The following is a 16885-nucleotide window of genomic DNA, read 5'->3' on the forward strand; positions in this document are numbered from 1 at the left end:
TTTCAGGTTTCTCTTGCAATCCTCCATAAAATCCTTTGAGTTTTACACCTAATGACTCAAATAAAGTAGACAACAGAGCACCATATCCAACTTTATTTTTACCAGGAACACAATGAGCCAAGTGTTGATACATTAATAAAGGAAAATTGATTTTTATTTTTCTAGCCAAACAGAAAATTACTGCCATATCCATCAAACACGCTTCATCCTTTTTCTGAGTTCTCGGAAGAATTTCTTTCTTGACCAAATTGAACAAAAGTTTCTTCAATGGACTCAAATCATTATGGTTCATTGTATTCTTTCCTCTTTTTCCTTCTAGAAACTCCACTATGTCTCCACCTAAAAAGTTTCCTACCTTCACAACCTTTCACATACATCTCATAACCCTTAGTTGGAACTTTCAGAATTGTTCCTAGGGTTTCAACATCAAACTCAATTTTTACTTCATTGATTAAACTCGAAATTATTCCTTGTTTCACAACAATTTTTTCACAAAATTCATTCATTGCTGCTGGGTACATGCAATTATTCAAAGCTTTAACCAACATATCCTCCCATTCTTGAAAGAAAATTAAGTCTAGAAATTCCATAAACCTAGATTTTTTAACCCAAGATAGATCAAGTCTATAGCCAACAACATACTTTCCAAACAACTTTTCCAGTGACTTCTGTTCATCATCAATCTCCATCTCTTCCTCTTCCTCTACTTCATTATGAAGTTTCCCCTCAGCAAAATCTTTCACTTCCTCGATGTGCTCTTCTAGCGATTTTGACTTTGCTTTCTTCTCCTTCCATTCTCTCAGTCGTTGAAGCACATCTATAGTTGAGGCTTCTTTTTCTTTTCAATCTCATTCTTCGAGGTTGAGGAAGTAGAATTAGGGTTTTCAGATTCTTTGGTTTTATCGGGTAAGGGATGGTATTTCACCATTGTTAAGGGAGAGTTTTCTTCTTGAATTGTTTTCTCGAAGTGGTGAGAGTTTTCTGATGAACTAAGCTCAATCACAATCGCCATGGTAATTCAAGGTTTTGAGGGTTTTAGAGAGTTTGAAGCTTTTACTGAGTGGTTAAAGTGATTTGACAGTGAAGTGAAAAGGTGGGTGAGAGATTCTCTTTTTATAATTAATGAAGCGGTGTGAGTGAAATAAAGAGGCACGTTGTTTACCATTAATTGAACACATTCAATTAATTTTCTTAATATTCTACAGGATATATTTTGCCAAAATTCTTTTATTTCCAAATTCGATTAATTTCCAAAATTGCACCTTTTCATGTAAAACAATTTTATTTGGAACACGCTATCTACACGCATAGAATGTACATTACTATTCACATAATCAATCAAGTGTTTTTGTGAACTAACCTTTTGAAGCTATCCAACGGTGACACTTCAGCTATGTTTAGCACACCAAGATTGTGCTAAATTCTCTTTTAGCTCTATTTACATTATTTTTGACTTGCCATATCTTGGAACTTCAGCAGCAATCAAATCAGCTTGATCATCCCATGTTCCAGTCTCAATTTCTCAAATCTTTCTCTGTTCAAGGGCTTGGTTAGAATATCTTTAATTTTATTTTCGGTTTGACAAAATTCTAACTTAATATTCCCTTATTCCACATTATATTTTAGAAAGTGATGCCTAATGTTGATATGTTTTACCTTCACTACGTGAAAAAACGAATTTGGCACCGGTTCAAACTCGGCCTAAGGCACCGGTTTGAACCGGTGCCAATGTGGGGGGTGCCAAAAGGGGTTTAAAAAGGCACCGGTTCAAACCGGTGCCAAAAGTTGAAATTAACACCGGTTAACCGGTGCCAAAAAGTACCAAAAATTTTTATGATTCCTTTTTTGGCACCGGTTAACCGGTGCCAAAAGTGCCAACATAATAATTTTTTTTCTTAAAAATTAGATCTGTATTAATATTAATATAATCAAACCTGTTCATTATAATATTAATATATATAATAAAAAAAAATTACAGTATAATAAAATCTTAATAATAACCAAAAGTGCCAAAATATTAATATAATCAAATCTGTTCAATTATATAATAAATAAAAAATTACAGTATAGGGAAAAATAAATTACAACAGCTAAATCAAAATAAAAAAATTACACAATAAAATAAAAAAAAATTTACAATATAAATAAAAAAAAAGAAAATCAGTTGATTCTTCGATTTAAGATCAATATACTTGCATGTTGATTCTTCAATTTAAGAATTAAATCCATATACCTGCACCAATTAAAACAACCAAAATGAATCGATTAACATGAATCAATTCAAAAACCCAGAAAATCGAAAAAAAAAGAAAATCGAAAAAAGAAAAGAGTAACCTAGAAAATGAAAATGAAAATCAGTTCAAAAAAGAAAATGAATCGAAAAAAAAAACCAGAAAATCGAAAAAAAAACAGTTCAAAAATCCAAAAAAAAACCCAGAAAATCGGAAAAAAAAAAGAAAAATAAACAAAGTCAGTTCAAAAACGCATAACATCAATTACAACCCAGAAAATAAAACCCATAAAATCAATTAAAACCCAGAACATCAATTAAAACCCAGAAAATAAAAAAAAATTCGACAAAAAAACCAGAAATTAAAAAAAAACGAATTAAAATAAGTTAAAAAATTGATTAACTAAACTATAAAATCGAAAATCATTTTAAAAAAACAAATTTAAATCGATTAAAATAAAAAATAAATCAATAAAACAAATTTAATTCGTGGTGGATTAAACAAATTTTTTTTAAAGAAACCCATAAAAAGTTTCGAAGACACTCATCAAATCAATTAAACCCAAAATTAACTTCGAACAAACCCAAATCAACTTGATGTTACCGTGGTGGCGGCGGCTTTGCGGTGTTGTTGTTGCATGTTTTTGTTGTTGCAGTTTATTATTGCATGTTGTTGTTGTTGTGGTTTAAGGGAGAGCAGAGGAGAGATCGAGTAGGTGTTGTTGCGTTTGTGTTCGAAGAGAAAGAGAAGAGATGAGCAAGAAGGCAGAGGAGATAGAGCAAGAAGGGAGAGCAGAGGAGAGAGAAGGGAGAGGAGAGAGTGATGAAAGAGGAAGACTGAGGAGAGAGAAGGAGCAAGCTAAGTTATAGGGTTTTAAGGAGAGATAAGGCCGGTTTTTTTTTAAATAATAAAAGGTCCGGTTCACAAAGGCACTGGTTAAAACCGGTGGCCTTTGTGATTTTGGCACCGGTTTGAAGTGAACCGGTGCCTATTACTCTGGTTTACCTTCCCACCAATTTTTTAGGCCATTTTTGGCACCGGTTTGGACTAAACCGGTGCCAATTAGGGGGTGCCTTTTTGATATTTTCTACTAGTGCTTTGAGTGTTGAACTGGATCCTTTGAAATACATATAGCATTGGTATTATCACAGTAAATAGGAACACATTCAAATATAATACCAAAATCTCTAACCTGTTGCTTTATCCATAGAATTTGTGAACAACATGCTGCTGCCGCCACATATTCAGCTTCAGCTTTAGATAATGCAAATGTGTTTTGCTTCTTGGAACCCCAAGAAACTAAACAAGTTCCTAAAAACTGTACCATACCTGAAGTACTTTTTCTATTAACCAAGTAACCTGCATAGTCAGCATCAGTAAAGAAATTTAAGTCAAAAGCATTAGATCTAGGATAGAAGAGACTCAAGTCATCAGTTCCTTTCAAGTATCGAAGGATTCTCTTTACTGCTATCAAGTGAGATTCCTTTGGATTAGCTTGGAACCTAACACATAGACCTACACTAAAAGATATGTCAGATCTACTAGCTGTTAAGTAAAGTAGAGAGCCAATCATACCCCGATACATAGTTTGATCAATGCAAGTTCCAGATGGATCTTCATCCAATGTAGTTCCAGTACCCGTAGGAGTCTTGTTGGTTTTAGCATTATCCAACTTGTATTTCTTGATCAGTTCCTTTATATATTTTTGTTGATGGATCATGATTCCTTCTTCAGTTTCTTTGATTTTCAAGCCAAGGAAGAAGTTTAACACACCCATCATACTCATTTCAAATTCTCCACTCATTAGGTCAGCAAAATACTTGCACAAAGACTCATTAGTTGCACCAAATAAAATATCATCAACATAAATCTGTACAAATAAGATATCAGTTTCATTTGACTTTAAAAACAAGTTTTATCAAATTTTCCATGTTTAGAACCATTTTTCAAAAGGAACTTAGATAATCTTTCATACCATGCTCTAGGAGCTTGCTTCAACCCGTAAAGAGCTTTGTCAAGTTTATAGACATGGTTTAGGAACTCTGGATTTTTAAATCTAGGAGGCTGTTCCATGTAGACTTTCTCATCAAGAAATCCATTTAAAAAGGCACATTTAACATCCATTTGGTACAGCCTAAATCCCATATAAGCAACAAAAGCAATAAGTAAGCGAATAGCCTCTAACCTGGCTACAGGAGCAAATGTTTCTTCATAGTCAATTCCTTCCTGTTGATTGAAACCTTGTACAACAAGTCTTGCCTTGTTCTTGACAATAATACCATGCTCATCTAGCTTGTTCCTAAACACCCATTTTAATCCAATAGTCTTCTTCTTGTTAGGTCTAGGTTCTAGATGCTAAAAATTATTTCTTTCAAACTCATTAAGTTCAGCTTGCATAACATTAATCCAGTTAGCGTCAGTTAAAGCTTCAACATAGTTTCTTGGTTCCATAAAGGATAGGAATGCATAGAATGCACAGAAGTTCCTAAGCTAAGATCAGGTATGAAATCTGTAGACACCCAAATGTGTCTCCCCAAAACCAAACCCGGTGATGAATACCTTTCGCGTCGAATCATAATCGAATGAAGTAAAAGTGTGGAAAGTCTAATGTTGCGGTTAGTTTTTATTAAAAATCTTTCTTTCTGTTTTCAAAAAGCTAATCTATTTTATGAAAATAGCCAATCCAATTTAGTTTTGTCCATGATAAGGTTCCAATAATAGTGTAGTTGGATTGGGATCGAAAAGAGATTTCCAACTGTATATTATAGGCTCAATTCCGATGAATAATGAGGATGTTATGGCCAAAATACTAATTTGGGCCCGATTTTGTTTTTATATGCAGCCCAATGATCTAGAGGAGGGCCTATTATTAATTATCATTCCTAAAGCTATTAGGATTGATTATAGTCTTCTAGAATACTCTAGAAGGTTCTCTTAGATTCTAATGGAGTTAGGATTGATAATTATGTTTCAAAAACTTTGAAATTGAACAAAACTACTCCTTTTGAGAATCCTTGTTTTATACGAAATGAAATATATTCAGATATTATTTTCGTGCCTCATAATATTTATCCAAATTTTATATGGTTGGATAGATATTGAACTTATATTTCCATTGATATATTATAATATTAAATTTGAGCTATAACGAAAAAGATATGAATGGAATATGAAACTCTATTCAAAACTGACACCCTTCCACTATTTCGGCCATATCTTTTTATCTAAAAATGATTTTATTCTGATTTTAATAGGGTTGGAAAGACTTCAAAAGATTTCAAACGACATATTATATAACTTATTTGGACGTGTAGATCAAAAGATATGATAAAAAAAAATCCGAAAAAACTGTCTTATTTACAACGCCAAACGATAGATCCTGTCGCCTGGCGACAACCCCTGTTGTTGGCGACAGAGGCGTGTTTTATTCCTTTTCGAACTCTGATTTGTATTATCAATTCCCGACTATGTATTATAAATAAGGTCTTTGGACCTCCGTTTTCAATAACCAATTCTCAACCAGAATTCTCTAATTTTTCTCTTTCCCTAAGCTAAAGCGTTTTCTCTCTCTCCCTCTTTCTAGCCTAGATTTTTACACAGTTCCTCATACATTAACACTAGATACACCTAGTCAAGTTCAAAGTTGCCTTCGCCCTACACGTGAAAGGTTTGATATTTCTGAGGGTTTGGTCCCAAATCTTTATTTCAATTTTTTAATTTAATTGTTTTGATTTTTATTATTTTCCTTGAAGTTACTAACGTATGTATTTTGTTATTAGAAAGAGATACAAGGCATCCAAGTAAGTGCTTTAATTGTTTTATTGATATTTTGGTATAGAAATCATGCTTAGGTTGTTATTTTGATTCTTAGTATCATGTTAGGATGCTTTTCTTAGTATGATGTTTAGGGTAAATGTTTCGGGTGTTTTTTTGATTTCCTCGGATACTGATCTCGCTCTACAGGCAATGAGGCTGGGACACTTGCAAAATGAACAAATATTCCTTTACCGGAATATTCGCCTCCGACAATCAAGTTAGAGATCTGAAACGGAAAAGGCTAGATAGAGAAAGTAGATTGAAGTTGGAGCTATTTAATGCTCTTGGTTGTAATTTCGTAATCCCCCCTAGCATCATAAATGATTGGGGTATTTATAGGGGTGGGAGTTTGTGCCCCTTTAGGGTTTGTACCCTAAAATTCTGTGACGTGATTGGCTGCGCAATCACGCGATGCCACATGTAATATGGGGGCCCCGTTTTGCGGCTTTCATGAATATCTCTCGGGATTTGGGCCATGATGTAATAAGGCTTTTTTAATGCTGATTTCAAGGGCTCTTTATGCCTTGGACACGCGACATCTTCCCATAGTGACACATGTCACCCTCTGATTGGGCCACGTCGCTACGGGATTGGTCAACGTACATGGGGTATTTTTACCCTAAACATTTGCCCCTCAGGGGGGTGGCTCGTACGATAACGACCGCCTCCTCTGATCTTTACTTGCCTTGATGAGTACGAATATACAGGGATTTGGCAGATTGCTGAGGTACTTGGGTCTGTCCGCCCCATTTGAAGTTGGCCGTATTTGGCTGGCATACTACTTTCGTCCGCTTAAGAATCCTCTAGCGGACGCCTATCTCTGAGAAAGAAGCGGACAAGGTATGCCGACTCAATTTTTGGGGAAAAGCGGACGTCTATCTATTGAGATGGAAGCTTTAGTTCCGTCTATGTTGTCCGTCATTTCGGACGCGCAGTTTTTAGGCCGTCTCTTTTTCCGTTCATTCTAACAACGTTGTCCTTTTGCCCCCTCAAATTCTAGGTTAATTTTTCAAATTATAACCGTTTAGCTTCCTTAGGCGGGAAAGGTGAATTTACCATTATGCCCCCATAAATTTTGCCTAAATATGCAGGGGTTTCAACCTCATTTTCACACTTTGGAACTTTGTGATTTTTAGAGAGAGATCAGAGCTTTTAGAGAGAGAAAGTGCTTTTTTCTTTGAATCTTCAAGAGCTCTGCCGTGCATTTGAGTTTTCTGGGCGCATTTTTGAGTTTTTCGGTCAACCCTCAAGACTTTTCAAGTTTTCTACACGTACAAAGGTAGGCCGTCTGTTTTCTTTCCCTTTATCCTTGTATTATTTTTTTTTGCTTTTCATTTCTTAAATCTGGCTCAACACTCGGCTTCGTCCGTTTCTACTCATGAGGCCGGCCGTTCGCCTGGGACTGAGTAGTCTAGAGTGGACGGAGATGAGTTGTCTCCTTCATGGAGTGGGTCCATTTTTAGTGCGTACCAACTCACCTCCACCTATTCTTCTCTGTCCTTGTAGTCGTACATGGCAAGAACAATGCAGACGCATGATAATCATGTGGCCAGAAATCCAGACGGTAGTCTGGTGAATCCTAGGACTCCACATGAACCAAATAATACTAAATTAGAAACTCCTTCCACTACTCCTACGATCGCTTCCACGGGTAGTCATTGCTCGGCCGAGGAAGTAACTTCATCTTTTGAGGAGCGCCAACGTGCATAGAGCGTCTCTTCTATAGCTGGGGTGTCCGGGCCAACCCCTGAATCTAGGTCTTCACAATAAGCCAACTCGACAGACAATCGGCAGAGTTGCGATCTCGTGAAAGGCCTCCTTCCTCTTCTAGGGCGCCCATTATTGGTTCGTCCTCTTCATTTCCCTTACCACCCCATCTCTAACATAGCAGGTCGGACAGGCGAAGAGTTGGAATCTCTATCAATGAGACGTCCGACCTGCCCCCTCGCAGTGGCCCTTCTTCGGAAACCAGAGCGGCCGCTGCTAAAGACAAGGGTAAAAGTCCCTTAGTTTCTGAAGAGCCTCCTTCAGCTGGGGGCGGCCTCGTCTCTAGAGGACGTAGCTCGGCCGAGGCAGGTGACTTGGATAGAGTTCTGTCCTCCGAGTTTGGTACTGCCCCTCACCAAGAAGATAAGGAGGTAGAAGATGAGACCAAGGCCAAAGGTGAGACGGCCCAAGGGGAGGCGGCGACTGAGGGTGAAGGCGCACATTGAAAATTTCAAAGACCCGTACGCCTGTACAGTGGGTAGCACGGCATTGGCTACCTTTATGACGGGTTTGAGGAATACAAGGAGTTCCTCCATCTAGGAGAGGGCTTTGAGCTGAAGGCGCCACAAAAATCTCACTTCGTGGCCGCATGGGAGGATGAACAACCTCAACGGAAAGCCTTCAGCGTTTATAAGGTCGCTTTTGACGTTGGAATCCGCTCCCCCCTTCACCCTTTCGTCCGCACTGTTCTGGACGAATACAACATAGCTCTCTTCCAGGTGATGCTAAACAACTGGCTGAATGTGTTTAGGAACTTGGTGACGTGCATCCGCAAGGTCTTTAAGGTGGAATTTCTGGTTTTTTGCGAGATGCACTCCATGACCAAGATGAAGAAGCACACGGACGACTGGTTCATCCTTAGCACCACAAAAGACTATATGGTGGTGGTTAACCGTGTCTCCAAGTGGCGAGACTGGAAGAATCGGTTCTACCGCGTTAAGACTAAGGATGTGGAGTTTAACCTTAGGATGAACCGATTTAATGCCAAGCCGATCCATCTTGGCCGTGGGGTCCATAAGCCGTACAAGCCACCCGTCCACCCCAGCCAAGCGTACCAGCTTGAATAGTTTGGGGTCAACAAGGTGAACAAGGATGTGAAGATGGTGGCCGTGCCCAAGAACTGGGTTCCTTTGGATACTTGGCATAGGGACCCAACATTTATGTTGGCCTGCGGCCTGTACAAGAACTTGCCCCAAGGTGGGATGTCTAGGTTTCTCTTGTACTCACATTATTTTCTTTAAAAATTTTCTAACTCTTTTTCCTCTTATATTTTGCAGCGGAGGCGTACGCTATGCTGGATCCCGAGCAGAAGGGGGAGGTTGACATGGCCGAGATTGACTTGGCCAGATACAAGGCTCGTCAGAAGATGTACGAGTAAACCAAGGAGGTATGAAACCTTTCGAGGTCTAGCGTTTGTGTTGCTAGGTTAGAAGGAGGCTTCTTCTTGAGCCTGCACGGACGCTATATATATATATATATATATATATATATATATATATATATATATATATATATATATATATATATTCGTCCGAGTTGGTATGTTGAGAGTAGGATCCCAACTGTATCTATACGGACGTTGACAAAGTTTTATTGAGTTTAACTTTTGCTTGCTCTTTGCAGCTGTCAACTCCAACCCCAAGGGCTAAACGAAAGCAGACGTCCTCGCCTGCTAAAAATGATAAGGACGGGAAGGTGTCCAAGCAAAGGAAGACGGTCGCAACTAAGACCACTTCCACCATTGCGGCAAAGACTACGTCACAGACTGCTTTTAAGCAGTCCAAAGGAGAGTAACCCCGGCTGGGTGATAGTGGGGTCTCCAAGTCTGTGGATCCGGCCGCCAAGCCGGTCGATGATGAGTCCGTGAAAATGGACGATAGGGGTAAGTCAACCCCGGCAAACCGACCAGGACCGACGTGACTCTGCCCGTTTAAAGAGCCTAAAAATCTGATTGGCTTGAGGCCTCTCAGTTTGTCGGTGACTAACCTGGCCGCACAAGTGAAGAGGGTGATGAGCCTACACCGCCTCCTCCATTCACCTTCAACCCTCTTTCTCCTCCAAGATTCTCAGACGGTTAGTTTAAACAGCTTTGCACACTCTTTCCTTTTTAAGTCTGCTTACTCAAGCTAAACTCTTTTGCGCCCATGTGCAGATATAACGGAGAAGTTAAACATGAAGGTGTCCGGCCAGTCTCTGACTAGGGCAGACAGAAAGGCCATGAGAGAAGCCATGGCCAGGGCCGTCCCAACTGAGCAGCGAGACAAGCTGAAGGGGATTCATGAGGGCTTCCTCAGTCCTATGATTAACTGCAGCGCTGAGGTAGCTTTCCCAAATCTCATACTTAGAATATTTTTTCATTTTTATTTTACTAACTTATTTTGTCTTATACGCAGTTCTTCTTGTAGCTGAACGCCTTCCTTGAGTAGAAGGATAAAGAAAATGAGAAGCTGAAGAGAGCCTTGAAGAGGGTCCAAAAGGCCCAGGACGCCGTTACTGGGACGATCGCCGTCCAGCGCACTTATTTTAAGACCCAGATTAACGCGCTGTCCGACAAGGCAAAGCGGCAAGCTGAAGATCTGGTGAAGCTGGGCAAGGTTCTCGAACAAGAGACCATGGCCAGGGAAACCATGAGACAAGAACGGGATCTGGCTTTCCTGGACGACCAGCGTTGGAAGGAAGGGTTCGAGGCCTATGAGAAGCTGAAAAGCGACGTGGCCCTTGCCCAAAAGAATCTGAAAGAGGCCTTGGATGAGGCGGACGCTCTCCAGGCCGAGGTGGGGACTTTAAAGAAGTCCGTTGAGGACTTAACCCAACAGCTGAAAACACCTTGGCCCCCTAGTGCGGACGAGGTCGTCCGCATCGAGCAGAATGCAGAGGATAGGTTAAAGATCCATTTCTTTGAAGCATTTGAGCTCATGGTGGATGAAGGTAAGGCCGCCTACTATCAGGAGCACTTCACTAAACGCCTCAACTTCGTCTGCCTCATGGAAGAGGCTTAGAATGCCGCCCAACCTTCTCCCGAGCTGGACGTTACACCAGCTACCTCAGAAGATGAGGAAGATGAGGAGAGGGTGGATGGAGATGAGGGCGAAGAGGAAAGAAAAGGAGAGCCCGCTGATGATACATCCCTTCTTACCTCCGAGGAGCCCGTCCAAGGCCAAGACCCAACTAAATAGAGGCCAAGCCGTCTCCCTGATTTTAGCTTTTCATTTTTCTGCTTCTGTTGAACAATTTTTCTTCTTATTTTTATTAAGTGTCGCCTTTTTTGAGCTGTTTTTTGTAAGATATTTTGCCGCCTTTTGAGCGGTTTTAATTAATGCAAGTTTTGCCGCCTTGTGAGCGGTTTTCCATTTCATCTATTTCGTACTTAGCAAATTTTACGTATTTTTGCATTTTTGCGTTTTCGTATGATGGGAGGGTATGCCCCTTTATTCGGAGTTTACCTAGTCCATATTATGAATGGTTTGATTGACTTGGTAGCTTTTATACCTCAAAGGGTATGACTACTAACAAGTAATGATTGCTCTTGGACTAGGTGTATTGCCGAATCAACTACTATTGTGGCCGTATTACGGGCCAAATGTGAGCCGTCCATTGAATCTATCGCTCGGACATACTCAAGAAATTTCAAGTAATATCTCAACTTTAAAATTTCTAAGTTTGGCTGGGCTTTTTTGCCTAGGTATGCCCTTGCCCCCATTTAAGGAGGTAAATATCCTTGGCGGATTTAGGGTACCTCGTGCCTTTCTCCGTCTGTCCCAATGGGAGACGAGCGTTTGTCTGTACTTATCAAAGTATATATTATTTTTGCAGTCCTTTGTGACCGTTTTGCTATGTATTAAATAATTTCGTTTAACTTTAATAAGCCATGTTGCTATGTGGAAAGTAGCATTGTTATGGCTTTTACTCGACCTTTAGTTCATTTAATAGGGACGTACGCATGCAAAAACAAATAACTCAATAAGATAACAATGCCTGACTTTCATTACTTTTGTCAAGATTACATTGTTTGGTCGTACGACTTTAATTACAAGGATCGATCATTAAGACCTAGCTGTATATACAGCTTTTTGGCTAAGTACAAAACTTCTAAACATGATATTTTTTGAGATTTTCCGTGTTCCATGTACGCGGAATTGGACGGCTGTTTAAGGCTTTGAGGTGGTAAGTGCCATCTCGGACTTCTTCATTGATTCGATACGGCCCTTCCCAGTTTGGGGTCAGCTTTCCATCTTCATTTGCTCGGCCTACAACCTCCATTTTTCTCAGTACCTAATCTCCCATTTTTAGCGGACGCTTTGACACTTGGCGATTATATGCCATTGTCATCCTCAAGCGATAAATTTCGTGCCTAAGCGCCACATTGCCCCTAGCCTCTAGAAGGAAATCCAGGGCAGTCTTCATGGCCTCTCAATTAGCCGTTTCATCGTATAATATCACCATGAGAGTAGGCTCGTACATCTCAATTAGGAGAACTGTCTCAGCGCCATAGGCAAAAAAGAATGGGGTTTCTCCTGTGGAACTCTTTGTTGTTGTTTGTATGGACCATAATACATTGACCAGCTCATCAGCCTATAAGCCGCCTGCTTTTTCAAGCTTGCGCTTGATACCATTGGAAATCAACTTGTTATATGCTTCTACCTGGCCATTGGCTTGCGGTCGGTCGACTGAGGCAAAGAAATGAGCTATGCCTTGGTCTCCCAACCATTTCTTGAGTTGAGGTGTTTTGAACTGGGGTCTATTGTCAAACACCATTGACTGAGGTACGCTGAAGCGAGTAATTATGCTCTTCCATATGAAAGCTGACACATCTGTCCACTCAATGCATCGGACGGCCTCAGCCTCTACCCATTTTGTGAAGTAGTCTACTGCTACAAACACATATTGCCTTTGGCTAGATGCTGGCGTTTACGGACCTAAGATGTCCATCCCCCATTTAGGAAAGGGGAGCGGACTACTTATGGCCGACAAACTGTTAGCTGGTAGATGGATCAAGGTTGCAAATCTCTGGCACTTGTCACATTTCTTCACCATTTTCATGGCGTCTGACTTTAAGCTCGGCTAGTAGTACCCCAGATGGGTGGCCTTTTCAGCCAGGGCTCCTCCTCTAATGTGGGAGCCGCACTGCCCCTGATGAAGGTTGTCTAGCACATCATGCCCCTTTTCAGGGGTAATACACTTCAGGTACGACTTCACAAACGCTTTATTAAACAACTCCCCTTGCTTCATTTCAAACCAGGCCACCCTCTTTTTCATACGCCAGCTCTCTTTAGGATCGGCCGGGAGCAACCCATCCCTTAGGTAGGAAATGATTCCGTCCATCCAAGTAGAGCTTCTATCAATGATTTTCACTGGCTCGGCATAAATACTCCTCTTTTCTTTCACTTCCCAAAACACAAATCTGGGAGTATCACATGATGTCGAGGATGCTAATTTGGAGAGGGCGTCCGCCTGATGATTAGACGAACGGGGAACTTGTTGCAGAGAAAAATGCTCTAGGCCATTGGCCTCCTCTTTGAAGATCTTCAAGTATTTCATCATGGCCGGCTCTCTTAACTCAAAGTCACCATTCACCAAGCCGACTACAAGCAGGGAGTCCGAGCTCACGTCCACTTTTGTTGTTCCTATCGCCTTACATATTCTAAGGCCGGCCAGGAGAGCTTCATACTCGGCCTTGTTGTTAGAGGCTTGAAACTGAAATCTCAATGCATACTCAAACTTATCCCCCTTGGGATATTGACAAATATTTCCAGCGCCACATCCAGTCGCTGTTGCACTACCATCTACAAACACCTTCCAGATCTGGTCTTCGGCCGGCTGTAAATCCGGCCGTGTCATCTCAGCCAAGAAATCAACAAAGGCCTGCCCCTTTACGACTTTTTTGGGCTCGAACGTGATGTTGAAACCCCTTTTCTCTAAGGCCCACTTAAGAATGCGGTCACTAGCTTCTAAAGTTGCAAACGACTTCTTGAGTGGTTGATCAAAATAAACCACTATTGAATGTGCCAGGAAATACGACCGCAACTTTTTAGATGCCATGTACAGTGCTAGCCAAAATTTTTCAACAGGGGGATACCTAAGCTAGGCATTGTGTAGCACATGGATGCTAAAGTAGAATGGGATCTGGTGGCCGTCCCGTTCAACAAGCAGAACAACACTTAAGTTATGCTCTGAGATAGCAAGGTAAATGTACAACTTCTCATCCTTGAGTGGACTAACGAGCCGAGGCAATCTATGTAGATGACTTTTTAACTGTACGAATGCTTCCTCTGCCTCCTCCGTCCACTCAAACATAGCTTTCTTTTTGATGGTCTGAAAAAAGTATCGGCATTTGTCCCCTGATCTTAACAGAAACCGACCGAGTGCTGCCACACAGCCGGTCAGTCTTTGCAATTCTTTGATTGTTCTTGGAGACTTCATGTCCAAGACAGCTTGAATTTTCAGGGTTAGCCTCAATTTCACGTTGATCAATTAAAAATCCGAGAAATTTACCGGACTCAACACCAAAGACACATTTCTTCGGGTTTAACATCATCTTATGCCGCCTGAGTTTGGTAAATGTTTCTCGTAGATCTTTCAGATGTTCGGCCGGCTCTTTTGACTTGATAACCATGTCGTCAATGTACGACTCCATATTCCGGCCGAGCTGATCACTAAAGACCGTGTTGACAAGTTGCTGAAATGTTGCAGGGGCATTCTTGAGGCCGAACGACATTACCTTGTAGCAATACAACCCTTGATCAGTCACAAATGCGGTCTTTTCTTGCTCTTCTTCCCATAGAGGAATTTAATGAAAACCGGAGTATGCGTCCATAAAGCTCATTAGGCATGCCCGGCAGTAGAATCAACCAAGCGGTCAATCTTTGGTAAGGGAAAGCTATCATTAGGACATGCCTTGTTCAAATCCATATAGTCTACGTACATTCTCCAAGTTCCATTCGACTTTTTCACAAGTACTACGTTAGCAACCCAATTAGGGTAATAGCATTGCCGAATGAAACCAATGTCCAACAGCTTTCTCACCTCAGCTGCGGCCGCCTGATTCCTCTCTTCTCCATGATTTCTTTTCTTATGGCGGACAGGTTTAACGACTGGGTTCATAGCAAGCTTAAGCACGGCCAGGTTAGGGCTTATACCTGGCATTTCACGAACTTCAAATGCAAAAACATCCTTGAATTCTCTTAATAGCTGAACCAACTCATTTCCAAGCAAACCCATAGCTTTAGTGCTGACACTAACTGTCCGACCTAGTTGCTTGGGGTCAAGAACTACATCTTGTTGGTTACTGGCCGGCTGGGGTCTCAGTTCTTCGGGCCGGCCGACATCCATTAGTTGCTATGCTTGGTCGGCCATAACTTGCTTTCGCTTTTGGCCGACCTGGTATGCTTGGAGTGGGGTTCTTCCCCTTTCAACTCGGACAACTTTCCATGTTCGCGAATCGTTGGCTTAACAACTATCTGGTTGCACTCCTTTGCCATTTTTTGACTTCCTTGAATCGAACCAATCTTTTCGTCCGAACGTTCAAACATTAGAAGCATTAAATGGGGAACAATCACAAACTTTGCAGCATTTAAGGTGGGACGGCCGAGTATGACATTGTATCCAGTCAACTCCTTTACCACCAGAACAACCATGTCCCTCCTTTCTCCTTTCTGCCCAAATCGGACCGGCAAATTTATCTGTCCGACTGGGTGAATGATATTTCCCCCAAATCCTACTAAGAGGTGAGTGATGTCCTTCTGAGCATCTTTTGGGAACTTCAAATTCTTTAGGGTGGCCAGACTGATGATACCGGATGAGCTGCCAAAATCTATCAGTATTCGGCCTACCTTTAAATTGGCTATCTTAAAAATGAACACCATAGGGTCGTTGTGCAGGGCTTTGATCTCCCCCTGGTCAGCTTTAGACATAGTTACTTTGGGGAAGGGTTCAGCCTTTACAGCGTCTGCCTACATCACCTTTGCCAAATTCCAGGTTTTCTGCTTAATTCCCTTCATGGTGGGGTCGCCTGAGGCAAATCCCCCCGATATCACGGACACAAAGCCCGAATTGGTACTGTTCCCATCATCTTTATCATTTTTCTTTTTTTCTCTCGGATTTTTTGTTTGTCCGTGTGTATGTGAACTTGGACTTCATCACATAAGAGTTCAGCATGCCTTTCTCGGCTAGCTTGTCCAACAATCTCTTTTAATTGATGCAATCGTTTGTGTCATGTCCCACTGTAGACACCCATTTGTGTCTCCCCAAAACCAAACCCGGTGATGAGTACCTTTATTGACTAACCCATATCCCGAACACCCATAAGAATTCATGCTCCATCTACCTGATTGAACGCTCTGTGCAACAAAGGGTACATCCGAGAATGTTGAATTCACCAAACCATGGAAGCGAGTTTTTCTAAACTCGCGGTGTCCCGTCCACTCGCCCCAACCCTTTACGGTTAGGCTTCAGCGCGGTGCATTCGGAAAATTAACCATGGACCCTCTATTGACTAACCTATATCCCAAACTTTAGATAACTAGAGCCATGGTTAGGTTGCAAACTCATTGCATCATATTGTGCCTACTTGACTAATTGTGCATTATTTGTTGTGCATACTCTATATGTTTTTTTTCCTAACCGTTTGTTTGACTTGTGTTAAGACTTAATAAACTAATTAATGACTAAAGGACTTTGTTTAATTAATTAACTAATTAATTTGAGCTAATAAATATGTCTAAAATCGAGTCATAGTCCCTTTAAGTCAACCCGGATTTTAATTCCCGTATACTGCACAAGCGTCAACTTGTTTTGGTCATAGCCGAAGTTCTATAGAAAACTACGAGTCGTAAAGCCTATGGATCTGTAGCCCCAAGTTTTATCTTTAATTTGGAGTTAGGTTCGCCCCAATCAGAGTCACAGATCAAAAGTTATGACTAAAATACCACAGCCTATCCAGTTTAATGCATATACGTGAAGTCTTAACTTATTCTTTGGTGGAGTCTAGCCACATAGTCTAGCCATATGGTCATGACTAGGGGTGAGTAAACCGGGTAGCCGGTCAAAATTATAGGAACCAGACCAGGAATTGG

The 16885-nt window shown here is 41.0% G+C and overlaps 1 protein-coding gene across 1 annotated transcript; it reads right to left on the reverse strand.

Annotated features, from left to right (window-relative positions):
* Positions 1-281: 281 nt before the first annotated feature.
* On the reverse strand, positions 282-4035 carry LOC110736003. Its single transcript, XM_021916167.1, has 2 exons — positions 3591-4035; positions 282-838 (listed from the first exon to the last, which is right to left on the reverse strand). The coding sequence occupies exons 1-2, from the start codon at positions 4033-4035 to the stop codon at positions 282-284; spliced, it is 1002 nt and encodes a 333-aa protein (XP_021771859.1).
* Between the last annotated feature and the right edge of the window lie 12850 nt (positions 4036-16885).

Source organism: Chenopodium quinoa, unplaced genomic scaffold, assembly GCF_001683475.1.
Source record: "Chenopodium quinoa cultivar QQ74 unplaced genomic scaffold, ASM168347v1, whole genome shotgun sequence".
Taxonomy (NCBI): Eukaryota; Viridiplantae; Streptophyta; class Magnoliopsida; order Caryophyllales; family Amaranthaceae; genus Chenopodium; species Chenopodium quinoa.

Coding starts and splice junctions, on each gene's coding strand:
- LOC110736003 (XM_021916167.1), bottom strand. CDS start 4,035: ATGAGTGGAGAATTTGAAATGAGTATGATGGGTGTGTTAAACTTCTTC. Junction 839..3,590: donor TACTGATGCTGACTATGCAG/GTTACTTGGTTA, acceptor GAGATTGAAAAG/AAAAAGAAGCCTCAACTATA.